The sequence below is a fragment of the Gambusia affinis genome, linkage group LG24, assembly GCF_019740435.1.
Source record: "Gambusia affinis linkage group LG24, SWU_Gaff_1.0, whole genome shotgun sequence".
Taxonomy (NCBI): domain Eukaryota; kingdom Metazoa; phylum Chordata; class Actinopteri; order Cyprinodontiformes; family Poeciliidae; genus Gambusia; species Gambusia affinis.
The window spans coordinates 2,488,463-2,512,582 of NC_057891.1; the positions used below are offsets into that span (position 1 = coordinate 2,488,463).

The 24,120-nt window shown below is 37.8% G+C and overlaps 1 protein-coding gene across 7 annotated transcripts in view; it reads left to right on the forward strand.

The window, feature by feature from the left end:
* The first annotated feature begins 324 nt into the window (after positions 1 to 324).
* Positions 325 to 24,120, forward strand: part of LOC122827031 (NACHT, LRR and PYD domains-containing protein 3-like) — a 61,204-nt gene continuing 37,408 nt past the window's right edge. For 6 of the 7 annotated variants that reach the window (XR_006369923.1, XR_006369924.1, XM_044109524.1 and 3 more), the window contains exons 1-9: positions 328 to 745; positions 1,962 to 2,049; positions 2,523 to 2,758; positions 3,825 to 4,106; positions 9,539 to 11,270; positions 13,069 to 13,254; positions 14,036 to 14,209; positions 15,816 to 15,986; positions 17,372 to 17,545. Coding sequence is in view for 5 of the 7 variants with exons in the window: in XM_044109524.1 (XP_043965459.1) it covers positions 1,970 to 2,049; positions 2,523 to 2,758; positions 3,825 to 4,106; positions 9,539 to 11,270; positions 13,069 to 13,254; positions 14,036 to 14,209; positions 15,816 to 15,986; positions 17,372 to 17,545 (3,035 nt within the window). In the remaining 2 variants the exon portion in view is untranslated. Of the gene's footprint in view, positions 746 to 1,961; positions 2,050 to 2,522; positions 2,759 to 3,824; positions 4,107 to 9,538; positions 11,271 to 13,068; positions 13,255 to 14,035; positions 14,210 to 15,815; positions 15,987 to 17,371; positions 17,546 to 24,120 lie in introns of all 7 variants that reach the window. The other variant, XM_044109521.1, reaches the window with a different exon arrangement.

Here is a 24,120-nt window from a genome sequence, read left to right on the forward strand (position 1 = left end):
CCGATAAAATTGAAAATGAGAATAAATTAAGTTAAACAAATGATCTGGTTGAGACAACATGAATATGTGTAGTTACGATAGCTCACCACCAGAGGGCAGTGAGCGCTCATAATCCACCATCAAAAATAAAAATAGTTTGTTCTGCTGGTTTTCTGCTGAATCCATGAAAAAATCAGAAAAAGTTCAAGATTTCTTTCTTTATTCTAGTTTAGTTTCACTCTGTAAACTCAAATTGAACTGTTAATATTTATTCAGATGAATTAAACTTTGATTCTAGACGCTGAAGAAAACAGAAGTCACTTGACTGTCAAAAAAGAAAGTGAAACCAACATTGGTCTCCTTCAGAAGAGCGTCCATTTTGAGCCGCAGGATGGAAATAACTCGTTGACTCGTTAACAGAGGTAAATGTTGCTTCTCCGGGTCCCTCCGTGTCTCTCTCGGCTCTCTGGAGCTGTACTGACAGATGAGAGGCTTTCAAGACACAAAGCGTCTTCTGTTTCTGGAAAGACGGACGTTTTTCATGATCCAACACCAGATACTTCACACACGGTGATTAATGTAGGAAGAAATATTCCAAATTATGCAACAAATTTATTTGTAAAGTTGAAACAAACCCGCTCCGCGTTTTTCTAAGAATATTTTGCTGTTTAAACCAGAATGCGGGTTCATTTTTCACAAGTAGCAGGAAGAGAAGAGAAGCTCTGAAGATCGAGTGAATTAAATCAAGCCTCCCTCAGAGTTGAAGGTAAAATCACTTTTTAGTGAAACTTCTCAGCAGCTCAGTGAGTTTTTTTCTCTTTCTCTTGAGAAAAGAGTCAGAACTGTTTGATTCTCTGTCAGATTTTTGTTCCAGAGTAACTTCCTGTTCCTGCCGCTCGGTTTACATCGTTTGGTGTCAGCAGCAATAAATGTGCAGAGCAGAGAAACATTGTAAACTAGTTTCTCTGCTTGTTGAAATCAGCAGGAAGTGAAACGCATCACTCCGTCCCTCATCAGTCTGGGGTTCATCAGAAACTGATGTTTTCTTGTCTGCGGATCAGAACCAGCTTTAAGCAGTCCACAGATTTCTTCTCTTCCTCCTCACTGAGTTTGGTCTTTTTCCAGGTTTTCCTCTTGTTGCTCCTTACAGCAGGAAGAAACTCTTTGTCTCTCAAAGCTCAACTGGAAAAATGCATCCAGATCCAGACTGACTGATCCAGAACCAGTTGCCAACTCAACAAAAGAATTTGCTTCTGGCTAAAATCTGAATCGGGAGGTTACGCTTTTTAAAGATTGGCGATCGGCCAGAAAACTGCAATGGTGCACCCCTAAAAGAACTTTATAATATCTTTAAATGTAGCAACAATAATAATTTAAACACATTTTATATCAGTGGTAAGAAACTATTTACACTTCAGTTTCTAGCTAAAAATGTTTCATTAATGTCCCTCTTTTTATTGAATTTCTATTCTGAGACAGATCAATAGACTAAATATTTTTCAGGCCTCGCTGAGTCTTTGGGGGCTTCATCCCCCTATTGAAGCAGCTCTTTACCCAGGATTCCTTGCAGTTGGTCCAACTGGTACCTCAGCTGGATGCTGTGGTCCCTGAAAGCTGCTTTGTGACTCTTTAGCTGAGAGGAAATCCCGCAGAGCTGCACACAGAGGCTGACATGTTGCTGAGACCCCAGCTGGTCCTGGTTCTGTCTGGAGGAGAGCTGTGGACCCGACCTGAGCTGCTGCTCCCTCAGAACCTTCTGCACACCAACTCCCTCCATAGAGAGCTGCAATAGAGTCATGATGCGTTCAAGTCCACTGTGGGAGCTAAATAGGTTCACTAGTTCATAGGAAATGTTCACTCATTCATTCACCTGATTCACTCTGATCCTCTGAACACATGATGGGAACCAGCTTTCTGCTTCACAGGACAGTTACTGGAACTGGATCACTGGACTGACTGGTTCTGGTTTCTCTCTCCAAAAGGCCAGAAGATGGAAGATCAGGAAGATCAGCATCAGGACAGAGCAGAACCTCCAGAGTTCAGTACTGAACCTGGACCCTCAGACAGAAAGTAAGAAACTGATTCTAACTGATTCATGTGAATCTATAGAGATATAAAATAAATAATATTAACTGGTTGATCTTCAGTGTTTCAATAAACAGTAACTTAATTTACTGAGATGTTAATTTAAAGTTAGTCATGAAGGATGTTGGTCAGTAAATCAGAGTTTGAATGAACGTCTGAATGAATCAGTGATGAAAATGTTGAATGAAAACAAAAACAACCAACAATGTGAGGAGCAACGACTCAGATTATCTGTAAACCCAGTGAAGCACTGGAGCTTCCAGACTGGGAACACTGGTATCAGTCATGATACAATGAAGAACTTCAAACCAGAGATCATTAGTGCTCTGAGGTTCTGTTCTGACCCAGTTTCTGGTCTCCAGTTTGTGGTGGACCTTCATGAACATCTTCAGTTTCAGTAGAACAGCTCCAGGCTGTTGAGAGTGAAATATTTCACTGATGAAGAAATGTCTTTACAGGAGGAGGGAGAAGAACAGCGTTGGTGAGAAGGAGCAGCCGTCCTGCTGTGCTTTGTGTCAGGAGGTTCTGATGGATCCGGTCTCTATCAGCTGTGGACACTGGTTCTGCAGACAGTGTATCAGGTCCTACTGGGACCAGTCTGCTCCATCTGGACCCTCCTCCTGCCCCCAGTGTGAAGAACGACCCAGAACAGGATCTGAACGGCTGACAGCCAATCAGAGCAGCTGTTCTCCAGGTGAGACTGAACTCCTCCAATCAGAGCCTCTTGTAATCTCTGTTGGACCAGATTCACGTCTTTAGTTGAGATTTGGAAATTTAAGGTTTAAAAGTGTTTTTGTGATGAATTCTTTCAGCTGGTGTAACTGGAACTTATGTGTTGGTAACTCTGGTTTAATTGGAGCCAGTTCAGAAAAATAAACAATTTATCACTTATTCTGAAGGGTCACTTTGCACATTAACCAAGGATCAATATGATGAGACTTACAGTTAATTTTATTTGGGTTCCAGCACATCACAGGGTTAAGAGGAATGAAATGCAGACAGGATGGATAAAGAGATCAATCAGATAATGATTGTGTAATAATTGATTATTTGTGGGCAGCTCCAGATTTTAATTTTGATATTCAAGTGTTTTATGTGTTTTCAGAAAATGACTAAAGGACAATTCCACATAATTTCTCACTGATCTACTTCAAAAACTAAAATACTTGAAGACTTCAAACCTGCTGTTGGTTTTTAGTTTCGTCTTAATTGCAGAATATTTATAACCAGCTGTGAGGTTTTTAGAAACATGTTTGATTTGTGAACTTCAATACAGGAATTTAATTTATCATCTCAGATTCAAAGACTTGCTGTGTCTTTTATTCCAACATTTGGTGACAGAGATCCTAAAGCTCTGAGACTGAGATGAAGACTTGATGATGATGGTAAAGAAAAGAAAACAGTGATGAAAATGTTTGTCAATCAGTCAATGTTTTCATCACAATATTTAGCAATAATATCAGAATTTTCTCATTTTTCTAAAATAGTTCAGCTTTATATTTAGAATGTGTTTCTTTCATTGTTCTTCCTGCAGTGTGGAAATAAAGTGATGAACCAGAAGCTTCATTTGTTCTCATGTAGACAGAATCAGTGTCATCACTCAGATATGAGGCAGAAACACAACAACAGGTTTAGACCTGAGGATCTGATCAACAGACTCTGAGGGGAATCTGGATGGAGCAACATGAAGAGTTGATCTTCATCATGTTTTTCTCTCGGACGTCAGTTTGAATGAATCCTGTTTCTGTTTCTGCCTGCAGAAGAAAAACTTTTCAAGGTTCGCAGTGAGTTTGTGAAGAGAGTTTCTGATGACGTCCTGAAACGTCTCCTTGATGGCCTTCTGTCAGATCACATCTTGGGTGATTTGGAGGATGAGGGTATACTGCAGAAGAACCAAACCAGAGCAGACAAAGCCCGTCAGACCATCGATACTGTGAGAAAGAAGGGAAATGAAGCCTGTAGATTGATGATCAAACGTCTTCATCACATAGATCCGACTCTGTCCAACAAGCTGGGTTTGTCCTCTGACTCCTCTGGTCCAGGTGAGACACAGTCTGTCAAGACAAATTTAACTCTATTTAACAGAAAAAGAGTTAAATATATTAATCTGCTTGATGTTTGATGAGACAATGGATTCTGGGTTCAGCTTTTTTTTCCTTTTATCTTTATTGATTCTCAAGAAAGTATCATTTACATAAACATAGGCCTCTACATCACACGATTAACTTCAACATTTGAAATAAGGTAGGCCATCATATAATAACAGACAAAACAAAAGTGCTACTTCACTTTCCTGAGAAAGATTATAAAGCAAGGAGTAAAGAGAGTGAAAGAAGAAACCAAAAAAAAGGGAGAAAAGAATCAAGTTAGAAATGCAAAGAACAAACCGTAACAAAGATAAAAAAATAAAATAAATAAATACATAAACAAAAAAAACATATAAAGTAATTATGAAGTATAGCTATCATAGGAGAGTGGATTGCCAAGGAGAATTAATGGAGTTTAGTCTGAAAAAATTAAGTCAGATCTTTTACGTTTTACATATTCTACCCAAATCTGCCACCACTGACAGGATTGTTCAGTCCTATGATTGAGAGAAGCTGTTATTTTTTCCATTTTGTACATGTTAAATGTTATGTCGATCCAGTCGTCTAAAGTCGGTTTGTCTTGTGATAGCCATTTTCTTGTAATGTTTTTTTTACTTGCTACTAATAAAATAATCAGTAAATATTTATTTCTTTTTGAAGCCTCTTGAGGAATTAGGCCAAAATACATAAGCTTGACCTCAAAAGGAATGTTCTGCTTAAAAATATCTTGTAAGGGACTATTTATCTCTTTCCAGTAATCTTTTATGATTGGACAGTCCCAGAAGACATGATAATGCTTTGCGTTTTGATTTCTACATTTTCTCCAACATGCAGGAGGATTTTCATCATACTGGTGTTTCTGAGCAGGTGTAATAAAGAATCTTACCAGATTTTTCCATCCAAATTATTTCCATTGTAGAGATTTATTATATGTCCATCGGTATCTCCACATTATCATCCATTCCTCCTCTGTTATTGTTAAATTTCCCTCTTTCTCCCATCTTGTTTTGATATGTAGGGTTGAATTGTTTTTGAGATCTATTAGGTTTTTATAGATAAGTGAAATAATTTTCCCTTTAATTTTTGATTTATAGGCATTAATAAAAATTTCCATTAGGTTTATATTCTTGTCAGTAATTGGCCTAATTTTTAAGTTAACAAAATTTCTTATTTGTAAATATCGATAAAAGTCCTGTTTGTCCAAAGAATATTTTCTCTTGAGTGTTTCAAAATCACTTAAGATTTCGTTGTTCATTATTGTGCACAGAGCAGTGATTCCCTTGGATGTCCAGTCCTTAAACCTGGTGTCCAGTTTGTTTGGTGGGAAGTCTGAATCATATGCGATCCATTTAATGATTGCCAGGTTGTTCTCTAGTGCATTTTTTTAAACTATAGTTTATAGTTGTTTTCATCCACCGGTTATTTATTTTATTTATAAAACTTTGTAGATTTGCGTCAGCAATAATTGCCTGTCCAGGAGTGGGTGTTGCCTTTATGTCAATAGTCTTCCATTGAGCGTTATATGTTGGGTCGCACCAGTATATCAGTGTTGTTGCTGGTGCTGCTAAATAATAATCTCTAAGGGAAGGTAACCCCCAACCTCCCATTTTCTTTTCCAGCTGTAAAACCTTATATCCAATTCTAGGTCTTTTACCTTGCCAAATGTATCTTGATATTAGTTTGTCCCATTCATTGAATTTTTATTTATTTATTTCAATTGGTAAAGTTTGGAATAAATATAACAGTCTGGGTAATATGTTCATCTTAACCGAGTCAATTCTTGAGCTAAAACTTAGAAAAGGGGTGAGATTCCATCTTGTAATATCCTCTTTAATTCTTTTTTGCATGGGAATATAATTATATTCAAATAGTTTTTCGAGGTCCTTTGGTATAATAATACCTAGATATTTAAAATGGTCAGTGTACCAGTGTTTCGGATTTCCTGTGGTGGAGTATAGTTATATGACAGCATTTGAGTTTTGTTAATATTAATTTTGTACCCTGATAATTGACCGAATTGTTTGAATACTTGCATCAAAACTGGGAGAGAGTGGGACGGTTGTTCTGCATAAATTAATATATCATCTGCATAACAGGCCAATTTATGTTCTATTCCTTCGATAATTATTCCTTTGATATCTTTATTTTGTCTTACCGATTGGGCTAAATATAATGCAAAAAGTAACGGTGACCACGCACACTCTTACTAAAGACCCTCTTTCTAAAGTAATTCTGTCTGATAAATGTCCATTAACTTTAATTCTTGCTGTGGGATTATTATATAACGACTGTATTGTTTTTATTATTGTATTATGTAGTCCAAATTTATGCAAGACCCTGAAGAGAAAATTCCAGTCAACTGAATCGAATGCTTTTTCCGCATCTATACTGATAACAATGGCTTTCAGTTTATTTTTTGTATGTGATCTATAACATGTAATGTCCTTCTTATATTGTCCTGTGTTTGACGTTGTCGTATAAAACCAGTCTGATCGTTATGTATTAAGGAAGGGAGAAATACTTTTAGATCTCAATGACAATGGAGATCTTTTACTTTTACTTGTATAATGGCCAGACAAGTGAAAGCCGATCATCAATATTTAAAACAGATATCGGTCGGTATGATCCGCAATCCAGTTTATCTTTACCTTCTTTATGTATTACTGAGATTATTGCCTCCTTCCAGCTCGGTGGTGTTTGAACTTTTTTCAGAATCCAATTTAATGAAGGGAGGAGGATTGGAATCAACTCTTCCTGAAATTCTTTATAAAATTCTGCTGTGTATCCATCTGATCCAGGCGATTTACATGGTTTTAATCTACTTATTGTGTTTCGTAATTCTTTTTCTGTAATGTCTGATGTCATTTTCTATTCTGTTCTTCGTTCATATAAGGTAGTTCTACTGAGTTCAAATATTCATCAATTTCTTCTATAGTTCCTCCAGGGATTTTTGAATATAAGGTTTTGTAAAATAATTCAAAAGCTTCCTGGATGTCATTCAATTTGTTCTTTAACAATTTTGATTTAGGGTTTCTCATTCTATGGATTGTATTTTCTGCTGTTTTCTTTTTTAGTTTCCATGCTAGGACCCTCATAGATTTTGATCCGCCTTCATAGTGTCTTTGTTTAAGAAACATGAGGTTTTTCATAGTTTCCTGTGTTTCCATATCATTAATTTCATTTCTAATTCTCTTTAAATCTTCCAGTATATCTGGTGTACATTTTTGTTTATGTTTTTGTTCCAGATCTTCTAATTTCTTACGCAATTCCTCTGATCTCTTATTTCTCAATCTTTTTAAGGGAGATGACATTGCTATAATTTTTCCCCTCAGAACCGCTTTAAGAGTCTCATAATATCGATGGAGATACTTCTCCATTGTCATTAAGATCTAAAAAAAAAAAACTAATTTCCTTCCGTATTTCCTGTTTGAACCACTGGTTATTAAGCAAACCTGAATTTAGTTTCCATATATTATTTCCTTTTTGTAAGCCAAGGTCTACTGTTAAATATACAGGTGAGTGGTCACTCACATCTATTGTTCCGATCTCACATCTGTCCATCTTTTGTAAATGTCAAAAAATAATCAGGGTTCAGCTTTTTGAAAATTAATTAAACCAAATGAAAACTAAATGCATTTTAACATGTCATTACTATAACATATTCAAGTTTATAAATTGACAGGTTAATATGGATTATGATGGGATTTTTTTTACCCTGAATGACTGTTAATGAAAAAGTTTTGTACAACTTGTACAGCCAACAGAGATAAAATAAATACTTCTGTAGATTTACTCTTAAATCTACAGAAACAGCTGTGGTCAACTTTCTGATGTTTGCATCGACACTAAGCAATGGAGAACCTCCAGGTTCTGGTTCTGATGGGCTCAAATGAAACCAGATTTTTCACTTTGTCTTATAGAAATTTATTGCTGTATGTAAGAGAGGAAATACTATTTATGGAGTTGTTTTTGCGAAAGGATTCTCTCTGGGTCAGACTGACCCTCCCTTCCTTTGCGTTTGGTCGAAACTTTCCAACTCACATCAGTAAAGAAGAGATTGTATAAAAAAGGTTGATGTTAGGATCCGTGTAACAGAGTAATAAATCTCCCAACTCGCCTAAAGCAGCAAAAGAACCTGAGTCTGGAGTGCATTATTTCCTTTACTTATATATATTTAGGAGTTTAGTCACCTTTCAATTCTCCAACAAAAACAGTTAATATTACGTAGTTTGGTCTTTCATGTTTGTGCAAACTGCAGCTCTGACAGAACTCTGAGCACAGCTGCATCATTTCTCTGTTTTTTATTGCATTTTGTTCCTCAGAGTAACAAACTCAAACCTGGAATATATTCAGATAACCATTGATGTAAATATTCATGAGCATATATACAATCACAGAAAGGTGGTTAGTGGTCGCAGCATGGTCAGTACAGGACAGACGATTAATGCAGTCAAAGCCAAAACTTTTACATAGAAAATCAGAGGAGGAGTTTGTGCTACTGAGAATCTCTTTAGCTTCAGGTGCAACAGAAAATGTGTAAAATTTTGATCTTAAGGCTTTTTTGACATCTGTTAGTCTGGTAGACTCAGTTTGATTGGGACCAAAATGTTGTAACATTTTGAGCTACTGAAGTTCTCGTTCACACTGCATTGAGTCTAATGATCCGAACTATTGAAAAACCTGTTCCCTTCCTTGCCTGTAGGGTGCGCTGCACCAAGAACCTCTAAAATAAATTATACAGAAGCATCAGACAAAAACATGAGCACAACTTTCTTTTCACAGAATGTAAACTTAACTACAGTAGTGTCAGATTTTACATCAGATTTTGATTTTACATCTGAAATAAATGTTTCTCCGATAAAGTCTATTATTGTAACTAATCTTGGATCCATTCGTGGTTCAATGTGTTGAAGATGGGCTGTAATGAGATTTCATCTCGGCTCCTGCTACCTTTCTATCACCTCCAACCATTAACAAGTAACTGGACAGGTGTACCTAATAAAGTGGCCAGTTTGGTTTTTTGTTTCCAGTTTTCAGAAAGTGTTCAAAAAGAATGGCATTTCAAATTAAACACTTTGATAAATCTCAAAGGTCAGAGGTCACTCTGTGGGAACTCTGATTAACTGAAACCTTCAACCAGAGAAAACCGTGAAAGAGTTTTAATGATCAAAACTAATTCTAATCAGCTCTGTGCAGTAAGAATCAGGTTTATAGTTTTTCTTACCATGCAGAGTTTTTATCAAATTTGAGCTTTTTATTTATTGATTTACTTTTTTCTCATTCATTGAAGCTGATGCACAAACTGTCTCTGAGAATATTAAAAAAATTATTGTTTTCCTTCTGTTCAGCTGAAGTGTCTCCTCTCCTGTCTTTGTCTCTTTCCTCAGATTTTGATATTCGGTGTCAACGTGACCTTAAAGAGTTTCTGAAGAAGAAGTTCAAGAGTCTCTACGAAGGCGTCGCTGAACATGGAAATAAAACCGTTCTGAACCAGATCTACACAGAGCTCTACATCACAGAGGGGTTAACTAGAGAGGTCAACCAGGAACATGAGGTCAGACAGATTGAAACAGCATCCAGGAAACAAGAAACAATCAGAAGAGAAGACATCTTTAAAACCCCACCTGGAAGTGATGAATCAATCAGAACAGTGATGACCATGGGAGTGGCTGGCATTGGGAAAACACTGTTAACACAGAAGTTCACTCTGGACTGGGCTGAAGACAAAACCAACCAGAACATTGATTTCATATTTCCATTCACTTTCAGAGAGCTGAATATGTTGAAAGATAAAAAGTTCAGTTTATTAGAACTAATTCATAAATTCTTCACTAAAACCAAAGAAATCAGCAACTTTGAAACGTTTCAGGTTCTGTTCATCTTTGATGGTCTGGATGAAAGTCGACTTGATCTGAATTTCAAGAACAACGAGATCCTGACTGATGTTACAGAGTCCAGCTCACTGGATGTTCTGCTGACAAACATCATCAGGGGGAAACTGTTTCCTTCTGCTCTCCTCTGGATAACCACACGACCTGCAGCAGCCAATCAGATCCCTGCTGACTGTGTTGACATGGTGACAGAGGTCAGAGGGTTCACTGACCCCCAGAAGGAGGAATACTTCAGGAAGAGATTCAGAGATGATGAAGAGAAGGCCAACAGGATCATCTCCCACATCCAGAAATCAAAAACTCTCCACATCATGTGTCACATCCCAGTTTTCTGCTGGATCACTGCTAAAGTTCTGGAGAATCTGATGGAGACCAGAGAGGGAGGAGATCTGCCCAAGACCCTGACTGAGATGTACATAGAGTTCCTGGAGGTTCAACTCAAAATCAAGGAGGAAAAGTATGATAGAGGAACTGAAGACAATATAAAACTGATTGAGTCTCTAGGAAGACTGGCTTTTGATCAGCTGCTGAAGGGAAACCTGATCTTCTATGACAAAGAGCTCAAACAGTGTGACATCAACATCAAAGATGCTGCGTTGTTCTCAGGAGTGTTCACTCAGATGTTTAAAAAGGAGAGAGGGACGCGCAACAAATCAGTTTACTCCTTTGTTCATCTGAGCATCCAGGAGTTTCTGGCTGCAGTCTACATGCTCCACTGTTTCACCAGCAGGAAGTCAGAGGTGATCCAGACGTTCCTGGGAGAAAAATACAGAGAAACATCTCTAGATGAGTTTATGAAGAAAGTCATGAAGAAATCCCTCAGAAGTATAAATGGCCACCTGGACCTGTTTGTCCGCTTCCTTCATGGTCTCACTGTGGAGTCCAGCCAGAGCTTCTTAGAAGATCTGCTGGGTCAGAGAGAGAACAGTCCAGAAACCATCCAGAGAATCATCACCAACCTGAAGGAGATGAACACTGATGATATCTCTCCTGACAGAAGAATCAACATCTTCTACTGTCTGGTGGAGATGAACGATCTCTCATTTTATCAGGAGATCCAACGGCTGCTGGATTCAGGGAAGAAGCTCTCAGAGTCTGACTGTTCAGCTCTGGCCTTCATGCTGCAGATGTCAGAGGTTCTGGATGAGTTGGACCTGGAGAAGTACAACACATCAGAATCAGGACGACGGAGACTGGTTCCAGCTGTGAGGAACTGCAGAAAGGCTCGGTGAGTCCAGATGTTTTCATTGTGTGAATGCTGATTCAGCAATATTGTCCTCCTGTTTCTTCTTCTTCTTCAAGTTGCTTCTGGATGTTTTTGGTCTTTAACTTCTTCCTTCATCCTCTGGATTATTTCATCCATTCAAACATCTAAACATTCAGATCATCCAGGACAGCTGCAGCTTCTGGTTTTTACACATTTTGATCATTTTAAAAATATTTAACTTTTTATCAGTTTTCATGTTTAAATGAATAAAAACCTTCAGAACTCTAGAAAATCTGTTTTCTCTTAAAGATCCAATCAACCAGAGACTTTTTAACTTTAAACTTCTCTTCACTCATTGAGCCGCTACTCCATAATTCACCTTTTAGGATCTTTGACTGTTTTTATAAGATAATTATTTAGGTTTAATGAAAAGTTGAATCATTAAAATAAACCGTTGCATTAATTAGAAACTTTGTGAACAGTGTTGATCTTCTTCATTCCATCATCATCCTCACCTCTTCCTCCTCCCACTAGTTTCCTCTGAGTTTGTAAATGAGACCAAAATGTGGTGATTGTTGTCTGGTCCAGAAAAAGTTCTGGTTTCTGTCAGATCCTCCCAAAGCTCTGAGAACTCTGAGCTTCCAGAGCTGGAACCATTTTCCTCATCAACTCTTCATCTGCAGCCTTTGTTGAAGCTGTTAGCTGTCCTCCATGAAGACCTGGAGAGACATGAGCTTCAACTCTTTAGACATCCCAGCCTCTTCTAGTTACTGGAGAACTTTCACTGCTTTACTATGAAAATGCTGCTGGACCCAAACGCTCCGTCTCCTCCAGGGGTTTTGGTCTTCAGCTCTTCAGGAGTTTAGCAACAATTTCTTCTGACATCCAAACCTTTGTTCCTCTGAGACGATGGACAGACCACTGCAGAGACAAGGTTCCCTCTTCCAACCAGTTTGTCCCAGTTCCTCTCAGATCAACAGTCTACAGAACGATTATTAGTGGACAGAGGTTCAGACCTGAAGCAGCAGCAGGACCGGTTCTGCTGCTGCTCTGCAGGACGACCAGAACAATCTGAAGCTTTTAGCTGCAGCAGGTTGACGACTGTCCACTTTCTACTTTGTTAAAGCATCAAATCCAGCAGATGAACGGAGACAGAACTGGGAGCATCATGTGTTTGGTTTCTGCTCCCAGTTTCCTCTGTGGCAGCATTTAATAACCTGCTGCTGGGAACTTTGTTTCTATAGAATATCCTACTATTATTAATGATGATGATGATTCTAGATGCTGCAGCAGATATTGGCTAAACAAACCCAGAGATGCCAGAGGTCCACAGCAGGCTGGACTTCCTGCTCTGCTCACTTCATTTCTAACTCACTTCCTGCCTGGTGGAAGATCTCATGGAGCCAAAGGGTCTAGTCCAAGTCCGAGCTGTGAGCAGTTCCTCCTCCTCTCCATCATCTCCAGTAGTTTCCTTCATTCAGCTCAGTCAGCCTCTTCATCAGCTGCTGCAGCTCCTTTGAGGCTCTGATGCTGCAGCTCCATCAGATGCTGCAGAGAAAACTGAACTTTCCTTCACAGATGATAGAAGATCTTCAACATCTGACTGCAGCTGAAGGTCTGAGGACATGAAGCCTGGACCAGAACCAGAACCAGAACCTGGACTTTAACCAGGAACTGAACTGATTCTCTGTGGGGTCAAACTCAGTAAATTGAAGATCAGATGTTGATCAGATGATGACATCACTGTTATCATATTTTATTCTGTTATTGATCCAGATTGATTTCATTAGAACTGATTTTATTTCTTCTCTAATCACAGACTTGGTGGCTGTTTGCTCCGAAAGGATGAATGTGAAGTTTTGGCCTCAGCGCTGAAGTCCAACCCAGATCTGACTGAACTGGAAATAAATCAGATCATACTGGGAGATCAATCCTTTGTAGAATCTGATCTGAATCCTCTGGTTGAGATCCTGGAGAGTTCAGTCAGTAAAGTGAAGAATCTGAGGTTTGTTTTCTCTATTTATCCAATAAAATTATTGATTATTGAACTTTGTTTTTCTGATTTTAAAATGTTTTTGATGAACAAAAATGAGTAAAATAATTCAAATGATGTAAATTAATGATTGAGATGTTTCAGTTTGGTAAAGATTCAGATTGTTTTATTTCTCATTTCTGATTCTCATCTTTACATCCAGAATGAAATGTTGTTCCTCCAGTCGAGCCACAAACTCTGACAAGTTTAAATCATCATTAATGATCACATCTAAGAAACGACTGATTGTAGAAAAACAAATCTAGATGAAATGAATGAAAGTGAGGTTTGCAGCAGCAGCAGGTTGTGGTTCTGTTGGGCCGGGTCAGAGAGGAACCGTCCTCTTCAGTCTGACAGCCGTCAGTCGGTTGGAGCCTCGTCTCCATGACGACGCTTCATCAGGTCACGTCTCCTTAGGAAATAATGGCCTCCATTGGCTTTCAGCAGCTTTAATAAGAACCCAAAGGCCATTAATGAATAAACTGACTGGTTCTGATCCAGTTACCAAGTCGGTTCTCCAGCTGATGATCAGGAACCAGCAGAAATAGTTCAACTCATCTTTTGATCAGATGTTCTGGTTCTGCTGGTTTGGACTCTTTAAACCAGTTTGACTGGATCAGATGTTGGAATCAGTTCATCAAGTTTATTTTACATTCAGGGAAATTAATTTTCTACATTTTTATTATTTATTTGTTCATATTTCAGTTTTAACCTGCATCCTGTTGGTTCAGCTCATCTTTTATTCTTTATTCAGATTGAATGAATGCAGTTTGTCAGAGACCAGCTGGACTTCTCTGTTCTCAGCTCTGAAGTCCAAACCGACCCATCTGACAGAACTGGACCTGATCAGAACCAACCTGGAAGATTCTGTAGTGAAGGAGTTCTGTGGTTTTCTACAGACTGAAGGCTGCAAACTGGAGACATTGAGGTATTTTAATTATCTAATTATTGATATTTCAGTGAATAATTATTTATAATTGATCATAAATCAAAGTTCATTTCTTCTGTTCTAATCAATATTTTCTGAGTTTGTTCCTGGACTTGGATCCAGAGTTTAATTTAGTCCCTCTGTGTAACTGAGTTGGACCTGCTGACCTGAGGTCAGAACAGGACAGCATTCGGACCCCCGGTGTGTAGAAATCCCCCTCATGTGAAGCAGGTCAAAGGTCAAGATGCAGAAAGAGAGAGAATGAAATCTCCTTTATTGAAGATTCACAAATGCCACACTTAGTTTTAAATCTTCTGCTATTAGTTGATAATAATCCAGTCCAGGTTTAAAGAGTCCAGGTCAGGTGTGCCCAAAGTTGGTCCTCGGGGGTCGGCATCCTGCACCTTTAAGTTCTCTCCTTGGTACCAACAACCTTTTCAGCATTCCAGTGTTTTTCTTAGGCCTTTTAATGAGCCATCATTTGATCCAGGTGCGTTAAACCAGGGAGAGAACTAAAATACGCAGGATGCCGGCCCTCGAGGACCAACTTTGGGCATCCCTGGTCTTGGTGTTGTATTGTTTTAACTCTAGTAGATTAAAGATGCTGATAGTAGAGTAAAATTAGGTGGAATTGAGAGCAGCTTCTAGAGGAAAACCTGAGTTTGTTGTGACAGTCAGACTCTATCAGGATGACCACAGTCTTCTGGCAGAGTTCCTGGACATTAAGGAGACATAAATAATAGAAAGATAATTCATTAACAGTCCTGCAGTAAATACTGACTTTGTGAAGGTTTTGGTGTTTAAGTCATTTTGTTCAAACATCTTGATTCAGCTCTTATTTTGTAGGACAGGAAATGAGATCTTACCTTTGTATGCAACAAGCTTCATCAGTTCACTGAAATCATTCTCATGTTTTACCTGGAAAATAGATTTAAAATGATTCATCTTCACAATCCTGTTGTTCCTTTATGATAATGTTCCCGTTTCTGCAGCATCTCTGATGAAGGATTCAGAACTTGAACTAAATGACCCTCATCAATCTGACAGAGAAAAGACTCAATATTTTCTAGTTGATATTTCAGTAACTGAATCAGCACAAAATGAGAAAATGATCAACTTTCAGAATGTGAGCTGTAATGGAAATTGTAAAACGCTGAATTAGACGGATTGAAATAAACCAGTTTACATCTGTCATAATTATCAATGAGCTGCAGTTAAAATACAACTAACAATAAAACATCATTAATAGATTAATGAACAAAAACTGGAGAGATAAAATATCTGTGTAGATAAATGATGGTACAGAGCAGTCAGATAATACAGAGTCTGGAAGGAAACATGGAGAGAGAAAAAAACATCCGACTGAATTTAAGATCCTGAGAAACTTTTAGAAAAACTTTGAGTTTCTGTTTTGATCAAATGTTCTGGTTCTGCTGGTTTGGACTCTTTAAACCAGTTTAACTGGATCAGATGTTGGAATCAGTTCATCAAGTTTCTTTTACATTCAGGGAAATTAATTTTCTACATTTTTATTATTTATTTGTTCATATTTCAGTTTTAACCTGCATCCTGTTGGTTCAGCTCACATCTTTTATTCTTTATTCAGATTGGACTGCAGTTTGTCAGAGACCAGCTGGACTTCTCTGTTCTCAGCTCTGAAGTCCAAACCGACCCATCTGACAGAACTGGGCCTGATCAGAACCAACCTGGAAGGTTCTGGACTGAAGGATCTCTGTGGTTTTCTACAGACTGAAGGCTGCAGACTGGAGACATTGGGGTATTTTAATTTTATAATTATTGATATTTCAGTGATTAATTATTTATAATTGATCATAAATCAAAGTTCATTTCTTCTGTTCTAATCAATATTTTCTGAGTTTGTTCCTGGACTTGGATCCAGAGTTTAATTTAGTCCCTCTGTGTAACTGAGTTGGACCCGCTGACCTGAGGTCAGAACAGGACAGCATTCGGACCCCCGGTGTGTAGAAATCCCCCTCATGTGAAGCAGGTCAAAGGTCAAGATGCAGAAAGAGAGAGAATGAAATCTCCCTTTATTGAAGATCCACACTTAGTTTTAAATCTTCTGCTATTAGTTGATAATAATCCAGTCCAGGTTTAAAGAGTCCAGGTGGTTCAGAGTTTTAACTCTAGTAGATTAAAGATGCTGATAGTTGATTAAAATTAGGTGGAATTGAGAGCAGCTTAGAGAAAAACCTGAGTTTGTTGTGACAGTCAGACTCTATCAGGATGACCACAGTCTTCTGGCAGAGTTCCTGGACATTAAGGAGACATAAATAATAGAAAGATAATTCATTAACAGTCCTGCAGTAAATACTGACTTTGTGAAGGTTTTGGTGTTTAAGTCATTTTGTTCAAACATCTTGATTCAGCTCTTATTTTGTAGGACAGGAAATGAGATCTTACCTTTATATGCAACAAGCTTCATCAGTTCACTGAAATCATTCTCATGTTTTACCTGGAAAATAGATTTAAAATGATTCATCTTCACAATCCTGTTGTTCCTTTATGATAAAGTTCCCGTTTCTGCAGCATCTCTGATGAAGGATTCAGAACTTGAACTAAATGACCCTCATCAATCTGACAGAGAAAAGACTCAATATTTTCTAGTTGATATTTCAGTAACTGAATCAGCACAAAATGAGAAAATGATCAACTTTCAGAATGTGAGCTGTAATGGAAATTGTAAAACGCTGAATTAGACGGATTGAAATAAACTTGTTTACATCTGTCATACTTATCAATGAGCTGCAGTTAAAATACAACTAACAATAAAACATTATTAATAGATTAATGAACAAAAACTGGAGACATAAAATATCTGTAGATAAATGATGGAACAGAGCAGTCAGATAATACAGAGTCTGGAAGGAAACATGGAGAGAGAAAAAAACATCCGACTGAATTTAAGATCCTGAGAAACTTTTAGAAAAACTTTGAGTTTCTGTTTTGATCAAATGTTCTGGTTCTGCTGGTTTGGACTCTTTAAACCAGTTTGACTGGATCAGATGTTGGAATCAGTTCATCAAGTTTCTTTTACATTCAAGGAAATTAATTTTCTACATTTTTATTATTTATTTGTTCATATTTCAGTTTTAACCTGCATCCTGTTGGTTCAGCTCACATCTTTTATTCTTTATTCAGATTGTATTACTGCAGGTTGTCAAAGACCAGCTGGACTTCTCTGTTCTCTGCTCTGAAGTCCAAACCGACCCATCTGACAGAACTGAACCTGAGCGGAACCAACCTGAAAGATTCTGGACTGAAGGATCTCTGTGGTTTTCTACAGACTGAAGGCTGCAGACTGGAGACATTGAGGTATTTTAATAATATAATTATTGATATTTCTGTGATTAATTAGGTATACCGTATTTTCAGCACTATAAGGCGCACCTATAAATCTTCAATTTCTCAAAAGCTGATTGTGTTCCTTATAATCCAGTGCGTCATTTTCATTTTCCCCCGTAGAAGAAGAAGCGATCAGTGCATGTTGCGATATATGACTGAGGGAAGCGTGCTGTATGGAAGTAAATATGTGCCATCAGAATTTGAATAAAAAATACCTCTGAAATTTGAATGTTGTATATTAGTGCTTACTTTTTCAGTATTAAAATAAATTCAGAATATATTTTTAACCTAAAAAAAAATTCAATGTCATTATTTTTGCAGTAAAAAAAAATTCGGTGTAATTTTTTTTACATGGTTGCAATTTTCAGTTATTAAAAAAATTCACATTCCTATTTCAAAGTGATCAAATTTTCAATATACATATTTTTCACAGTTTAAATTTTCAGTGTTAAAAAATTCAGCATATAAAAAATTCAACTTTTCAAAATTCAAATGCAATATTTTCGTTGTCCTCCAATTCAACTTGCTCAAATTCGCCGTCTCAAATTCAGCGTCTAAAAATTCGCTGTCTCAAATTCAGCGTCTAAAAATTCGATGTAAAAATGGCCAAGGTTACTTCAGGTCACAGACATTAGCAATGGATGTCCGATTCCAACATCCACCTAATCACGTGACACAACCGTCATATTGAAGAAATACCAGCATAACCCAGGCTGGCGACCATGACATAAACCCAACGGTGAGTTTATTGCTTTCATATTTCTATAGTATATTTTATTTTGTGCATGAAGTTTGATACATTATCTTAAAGCCTGATTTAAAACACGGGTTGGGCCGTTGTTAATCTTACAAATTGTAGATTTATTTGTGTTTTATATAGTTTCTATAATTTTAATGAGAGAAGAGCACAGTAGGATTGCCATCCCTTTCGTAAAATACGGAATCGCCCGTGAGGCAGCGATTTGTTCGTATTTCTGTATGTCCGACAGTAACGCCTATCACATGCATATAAACATTTAGTGTAACAATAATTACAAAAATAAAACACAAGACATGTTAAGCTCAGCTAATGTGGCGGGAGCTAGTAAGGACCCCAGAACGCTTTGGACCATTGATGATGTCACGGTTGCCTAGAAACACTAGGGTGCAAAAGAGGGTTAGCAGTCGTGGTGAGCCGCTCTCAACCTGCGTCTTTTTAAAACGTCCTCAACCGATACTCTACGATGTCCTAGCAAAGATACAGGAGAGGGAGGACACACATGCCAGGCTGAACAGTGTCAGTGAGGATGAATGCTAGCAATTGTAAAAAAAAAATTAAGAGGGAAACTGAAGAAATTATACTGTCTCTTTATTCTTTAAAACTTATGGTACTGCAGTTTTAGTTTCTCTGGTGAAATAGAATGACACTTTCCATCTGCTAGATCCTTATTTTAATTTCTGAAAGGTGGGAACCCTACAGCACAGAGCTTTCCTGAGTAAAAGTGATCATTCTCATGAAGTGTAAATTTCTTTTTAACTAATCCTTTTTCAACTGCTACTTTGTCTTTTATATATTTTGTGACTACAGGGTAGTCAGGATGCTCTTGTTGAATCTGCAAGCCACTTACTTAATTTACTAACTGAAAGACCACGGAGTGGAGGAAGAGGAGACATGATGAAATTCTGGACTGGATGGGAAAATCTGCCAGCAAGTCTGTCTGTGGAGATTGTTCGTGGAAACTACAAAACACTAAGAATTCCTTGTCACTACTGGAATTACAACTCTTTCAGTGAGGATTTTGTAGCATGCATTTCCTCTACGCAGTCTGGCTTTGAGTGATTGACCTGTTAAAAAAAAATAAATAAAAAAAAATCTACATTTAAGCTGTAGCAGTTCTTTGTTTGTGAATCAGTTTGTTAAAACAAAACAGTTTTGTTGAAATGTAGAATCAATTCAATTTTCTGATTTTGTCAGATCACAAGTTCGATACATATGTTTAAATATGATCATATGTATTACTCATTAGAGCGACAACATTGCTGTTACTCTAATTTCTCTAGTTTTGTCAAATTCAAAACTAGAGGAACTAGAATAACACAATGTTCAGAGTAGATATTTCATTTCTCTGAGTCAGTACTGTTTGTACAGGCAGTTTTAAATATGAAACTGAAATTGTTTTTTTATGCAAAATTTTATTGAATGTACTTAGATGAGTTCATATATGCTTTAGGTATTAGAAAATAAACAACATAAGACAAAACTTTTTCTGATTCTTATAATTCAAGTAATGTAAAGCAATACAACAATGTACAAATGTACCTAATGGGTTCCTTTTGAGTAAAGAAAAAAACCAAACAAATTACAAATTTAGAACATTTTTGTTCTCTGACATGTCTACCATAAAAGCACTAAAATTAACCTCTGTGGTAACATGATCAGCATTTTGCTTTACATTTTATAAATGGTGAATTTTTAAACTGGCACGGAAGCGTATTGCTGTCACAGGAAAAAAAATTGAGCGCTATCACGTTATAACGTCATATGTATCTTATTAAAATGTGATAGTTATCTTGTTAAAACATGATTGCCTTCTGGTGATTTTGGTTGCTTGGTTACAAACAGCCGTTTGCCGTTATTCAGCTATTGTTATTAAATAAAAATCTGAACATAAAATGTTCAGCAAATACATCTGAGCCTCCGTTATAATCTTTATAACCTCTGTCAAGGCACCGTGGGGTTCAGGAATTGGATGATGTACGACCAAGAACCCAGAGCAGGTTAGGAGTCATGTTGCTTCAGTTCGAAGTGGGTGATTGTCCCAGCCACTGCAGAAAGTATCCAGATCATCCTGCAGACATGGCAGGAAGACATAATGGCAACAGAAGAGGAGTGCTTCATTTGAAATGTCCAGGTATCCCTCTTCTTTAAGGTAGTGTAGCACGTCATAATAGATGCACGTTACAGCCGTCCACAGATCTCTCCACAGTCGCTCAGTCCTTCAATTATGGAGTAATAAACGATTAAAACTGCCCTTCAAATCTCATCATATTGAAGACCACACAAAGCTGATGTTACTATAGACATTCAAAAGCATCACATATTGAAACTTGTCATTTGTACAAACCTTTGATTGTGCACACTCTTCCCAGATATAAAACTGCTTCTTCCTGCTCCAAACGATCACGGAGTCTATCAAAAATATGATTCAGCAAAAGTTCCTTGAAAAGAGAAAAAATAAAAAAAAACATTTAAAAAATTGTCAGTAAAATAAAAAAGTATTTTGACATCAGTAGGTCAGCATTGAGAAGTCACAGTAATCTAAATTAAATTATGATATTTAATCTAAAATAAGTTAACAGATGTACTTACAAGCATATATTTTCTTGAAAATTAGTTAAAATCAACTGAAAAACAAAGGCGGTTGTTTATAGTGTTGCTAGGTAACAGAACGAGGTTTTAGGCAAAGTAAAAAGAATGTAAATTAATATTGTATATCAACAATTGTCAGATAAGAGAAGCAGTATTTTGGATGATGTTGTAATGAAGTCACCTGAACAATACGGTAGCTGATCAGAATGGGGTTGTGGTTATAATTAATGTCGGAAAGTGTTCACAGCCCCTCTTTGAAGCACACAAGGCAGCCATATTAGCGGTAGCATCTCCTGAAAAATTACGACTTTACTAAGACTGCCTGTCTCAGTCTCACCTAAGACAACATACAAACAACCCAGAATGTCGCCACCCATCAGTTCTCTTTAAAGATTCTAGACTTGACCCAAGTGGTATTTCTTTTTGAAATAAAACTGGGGAAATTGGACGTGGGACAGCGGGGAGGGGCTGGGGGTGCTAGGAGATAGCAAGATGTAATATGCCGGCACTACACGGTGTAAGATTAACAACGGCCCAACCCGTGTTTTAAATCAGGCTTTAAGATAATGTATCAAACTTCATGCACAAAATAAAATATACTACAGAAATATGAAAGCATTAAACTCACCGTTGGGTTTGCGTTCGCCTCCATGGTCGCCAGCCTGGGTGATGCTGGTATTTCTTCAATATGACGGTTGTGTCACGTGATTGGGTGGATGTTGGAATTGGACATCCATTGCTAATGTCTGTGACCTGAAGTAACCTTGGCCATTTTTACATCGAATTTTTAGACGCTGAATTTGAGACAGCGAATTTTTAGACGCTGAATTTGAGACGGCGAATTTGAGCAAGTTGAATTGGAGGACAACGAAAATATTGCATTTGAATTTTGAAAAGTTGAATTTTTTATATGCTGAATTTTTTAACACTGAAAATTTAAACTGTGAAAAATATGTATATTGAAAATTTGATCACTTTGAAATAGGAATGTGAATTTTTTTAATAACTGAAAATTGCAACCATGTAAAAAAATTACACGAATTTTTTTACTGCAAAAATAATGACATTGAATTTTTTTTTAGGTTAAAAATATATTCTGAATTTATTTTAATACTGAAAAAGTAAGCACTAATATACAACATTCAAATTTCAGAGGTATTTTTTATTCAAATTCTGATGGCACATATTTACTTCCATAGTGCTGTTTAATTTCCATTAGTGTTTGTGTAAAGACCCCAAAATGGTTCCTACTAAGAGACTGGCTTATGACGCAGTGTTTAAACTCAAGGCGATCAGTCACGCAGCAGAACACAGGAATAGGGCAGCAGCGACAGAATTTAACATTAATGAATCAAAGGTTCGGAAGTGGAGGTAGCAACAAGATGACCTGTGCCAAGTAAAGAAGACTAAAAAGAGTTTCCAAGGGAGCAAAGCAAGATGGCTACAGTTGGAGGACAAACTTGAGCGGTGGGTTGTTGAACAGAGAGCAGCAAGTAGAAGTGTGAGTACAATCACTATTCGAATGAAGGCAACAGCACTAGCATGCAAACTTAACATTAACAAATTTAGAGGCGGTCCTTCTTGGTGCTTTCGGTTTATGAAAAGACGTAATCTCTCCATCCGCACACTAACTATTGTTTCAAAGCTACTACCAGAAGACTACCAAGAAAAGTTGGCTCCTTTCCGCGCATATTCCAAAAACAAGATTACTAAAAAAAGATCCGGCCAGAGCACATCATCAACATGGACGAGGTTCCACTGACCTTTGATATTCCTGTGAACCGCACTGTGGATAAAACGGGAGCACGTACGGTAAATGTTCGCACCACAGGGAATGAGAAGTCATCCTTCACTGTAGTTCTCGCTTGCCAGGCTAATGGCCAGAAACTTCCACCGATGGTTATTTTCAAGAGGAAAACTTTGCCAAAAGAAAACATTCCAGCCGGCGTCGTCATCAAAGCTAACTTGAAGGGATGGATGGATGAAGAAAAGATGAGTGAATGGTTGAGAGAAATTTACGTGAAGAGACCTGGTGGCTTTTTTCACGCAGCTCCGTCTCTATTGATCTACGACTCCATGCGCTCCCATATCACCGATGGTGTCAAAAAGCAAGTGAAGCACACTAATTCAGTACTCGCCGTCATTCCGGGTGGATTGACAAAAGAACTCCAGCCGCTAGATATCGGTGTCAACAGGGCATTCAAAGCTCGACTGCGAACTGCGTGGGAACTGTGGATGTCGGAAGGCGAACACACGTTCACCAAGACGGGGAGACGGCGCCGGACGACATACGCCACTATCTGCCAGTGGATCGTAAATGCCTGGGCTGATATATCTTTCTCAACTGTGGTCCGAGCTTCCAGGAAGGCAGGAATTGTCACTGAACTGCTGGACAACAGCAGCAACACTGACTCCATTAATAAGATAAGAGATAAGATAAGATTTATTTGTCATTGTCATCAACAGATTACAACCAGATTGAGACCGTGCTTGACTCGAGTTAAAGTGCAGGTTATATACACATACACAACACATAATATAAATATACATACATAAAAAGATAAAGAAACAAACAGCACAAAACGAGAAATAAATAAACATCAGAAGATGGTTGCAGTGCCTGGAGATGCAACAGAGTGAACAGAGTTTACATTTTTAACAGAGTTTACATTTTTAACAGAGTTTACATTTTTAACAGAGTTTACATTTTTAACAGAGTTTACATTTTTAACAGAGTTTACATTTTTAACAGAGTTTACATTTTTAACAGAGTGATGTCAAGAGCAGAAGTTCTTATGCCTTTGAATTTAGTGCCATGATTGCCATCAGGTAGAAACTGTTTTTAGGCGATTTGTCCTGGTTTTTATTGCTCTGTATCTCTTGCCTGATGGCAGCAGCTGGAAGAGACCATGGCCAGGGTGTGAAGAGTCATTTAAAATGTCCAGAACTTTCTTGTGGAGCCTGGAAGTGTAAATCTGTTCCATGGTGGGGGGGGGGGCAGCCTATGGTTCTCTCTGCTGCCCTGACATCCCTCTGGAGCGCCTTCTCTGCCATACCAGACACACAGACTGTATGTGAGCACACTCTCTATGGATCAGTGATAGAAGACAGTTCTTCTGGAGGATTCTCAGAAAGTTCAGTCTCTGCTGTGCTTCTTCAGCAGCTCCTTGGTGTTGGTGCTCCAGGTTAGCTTGTC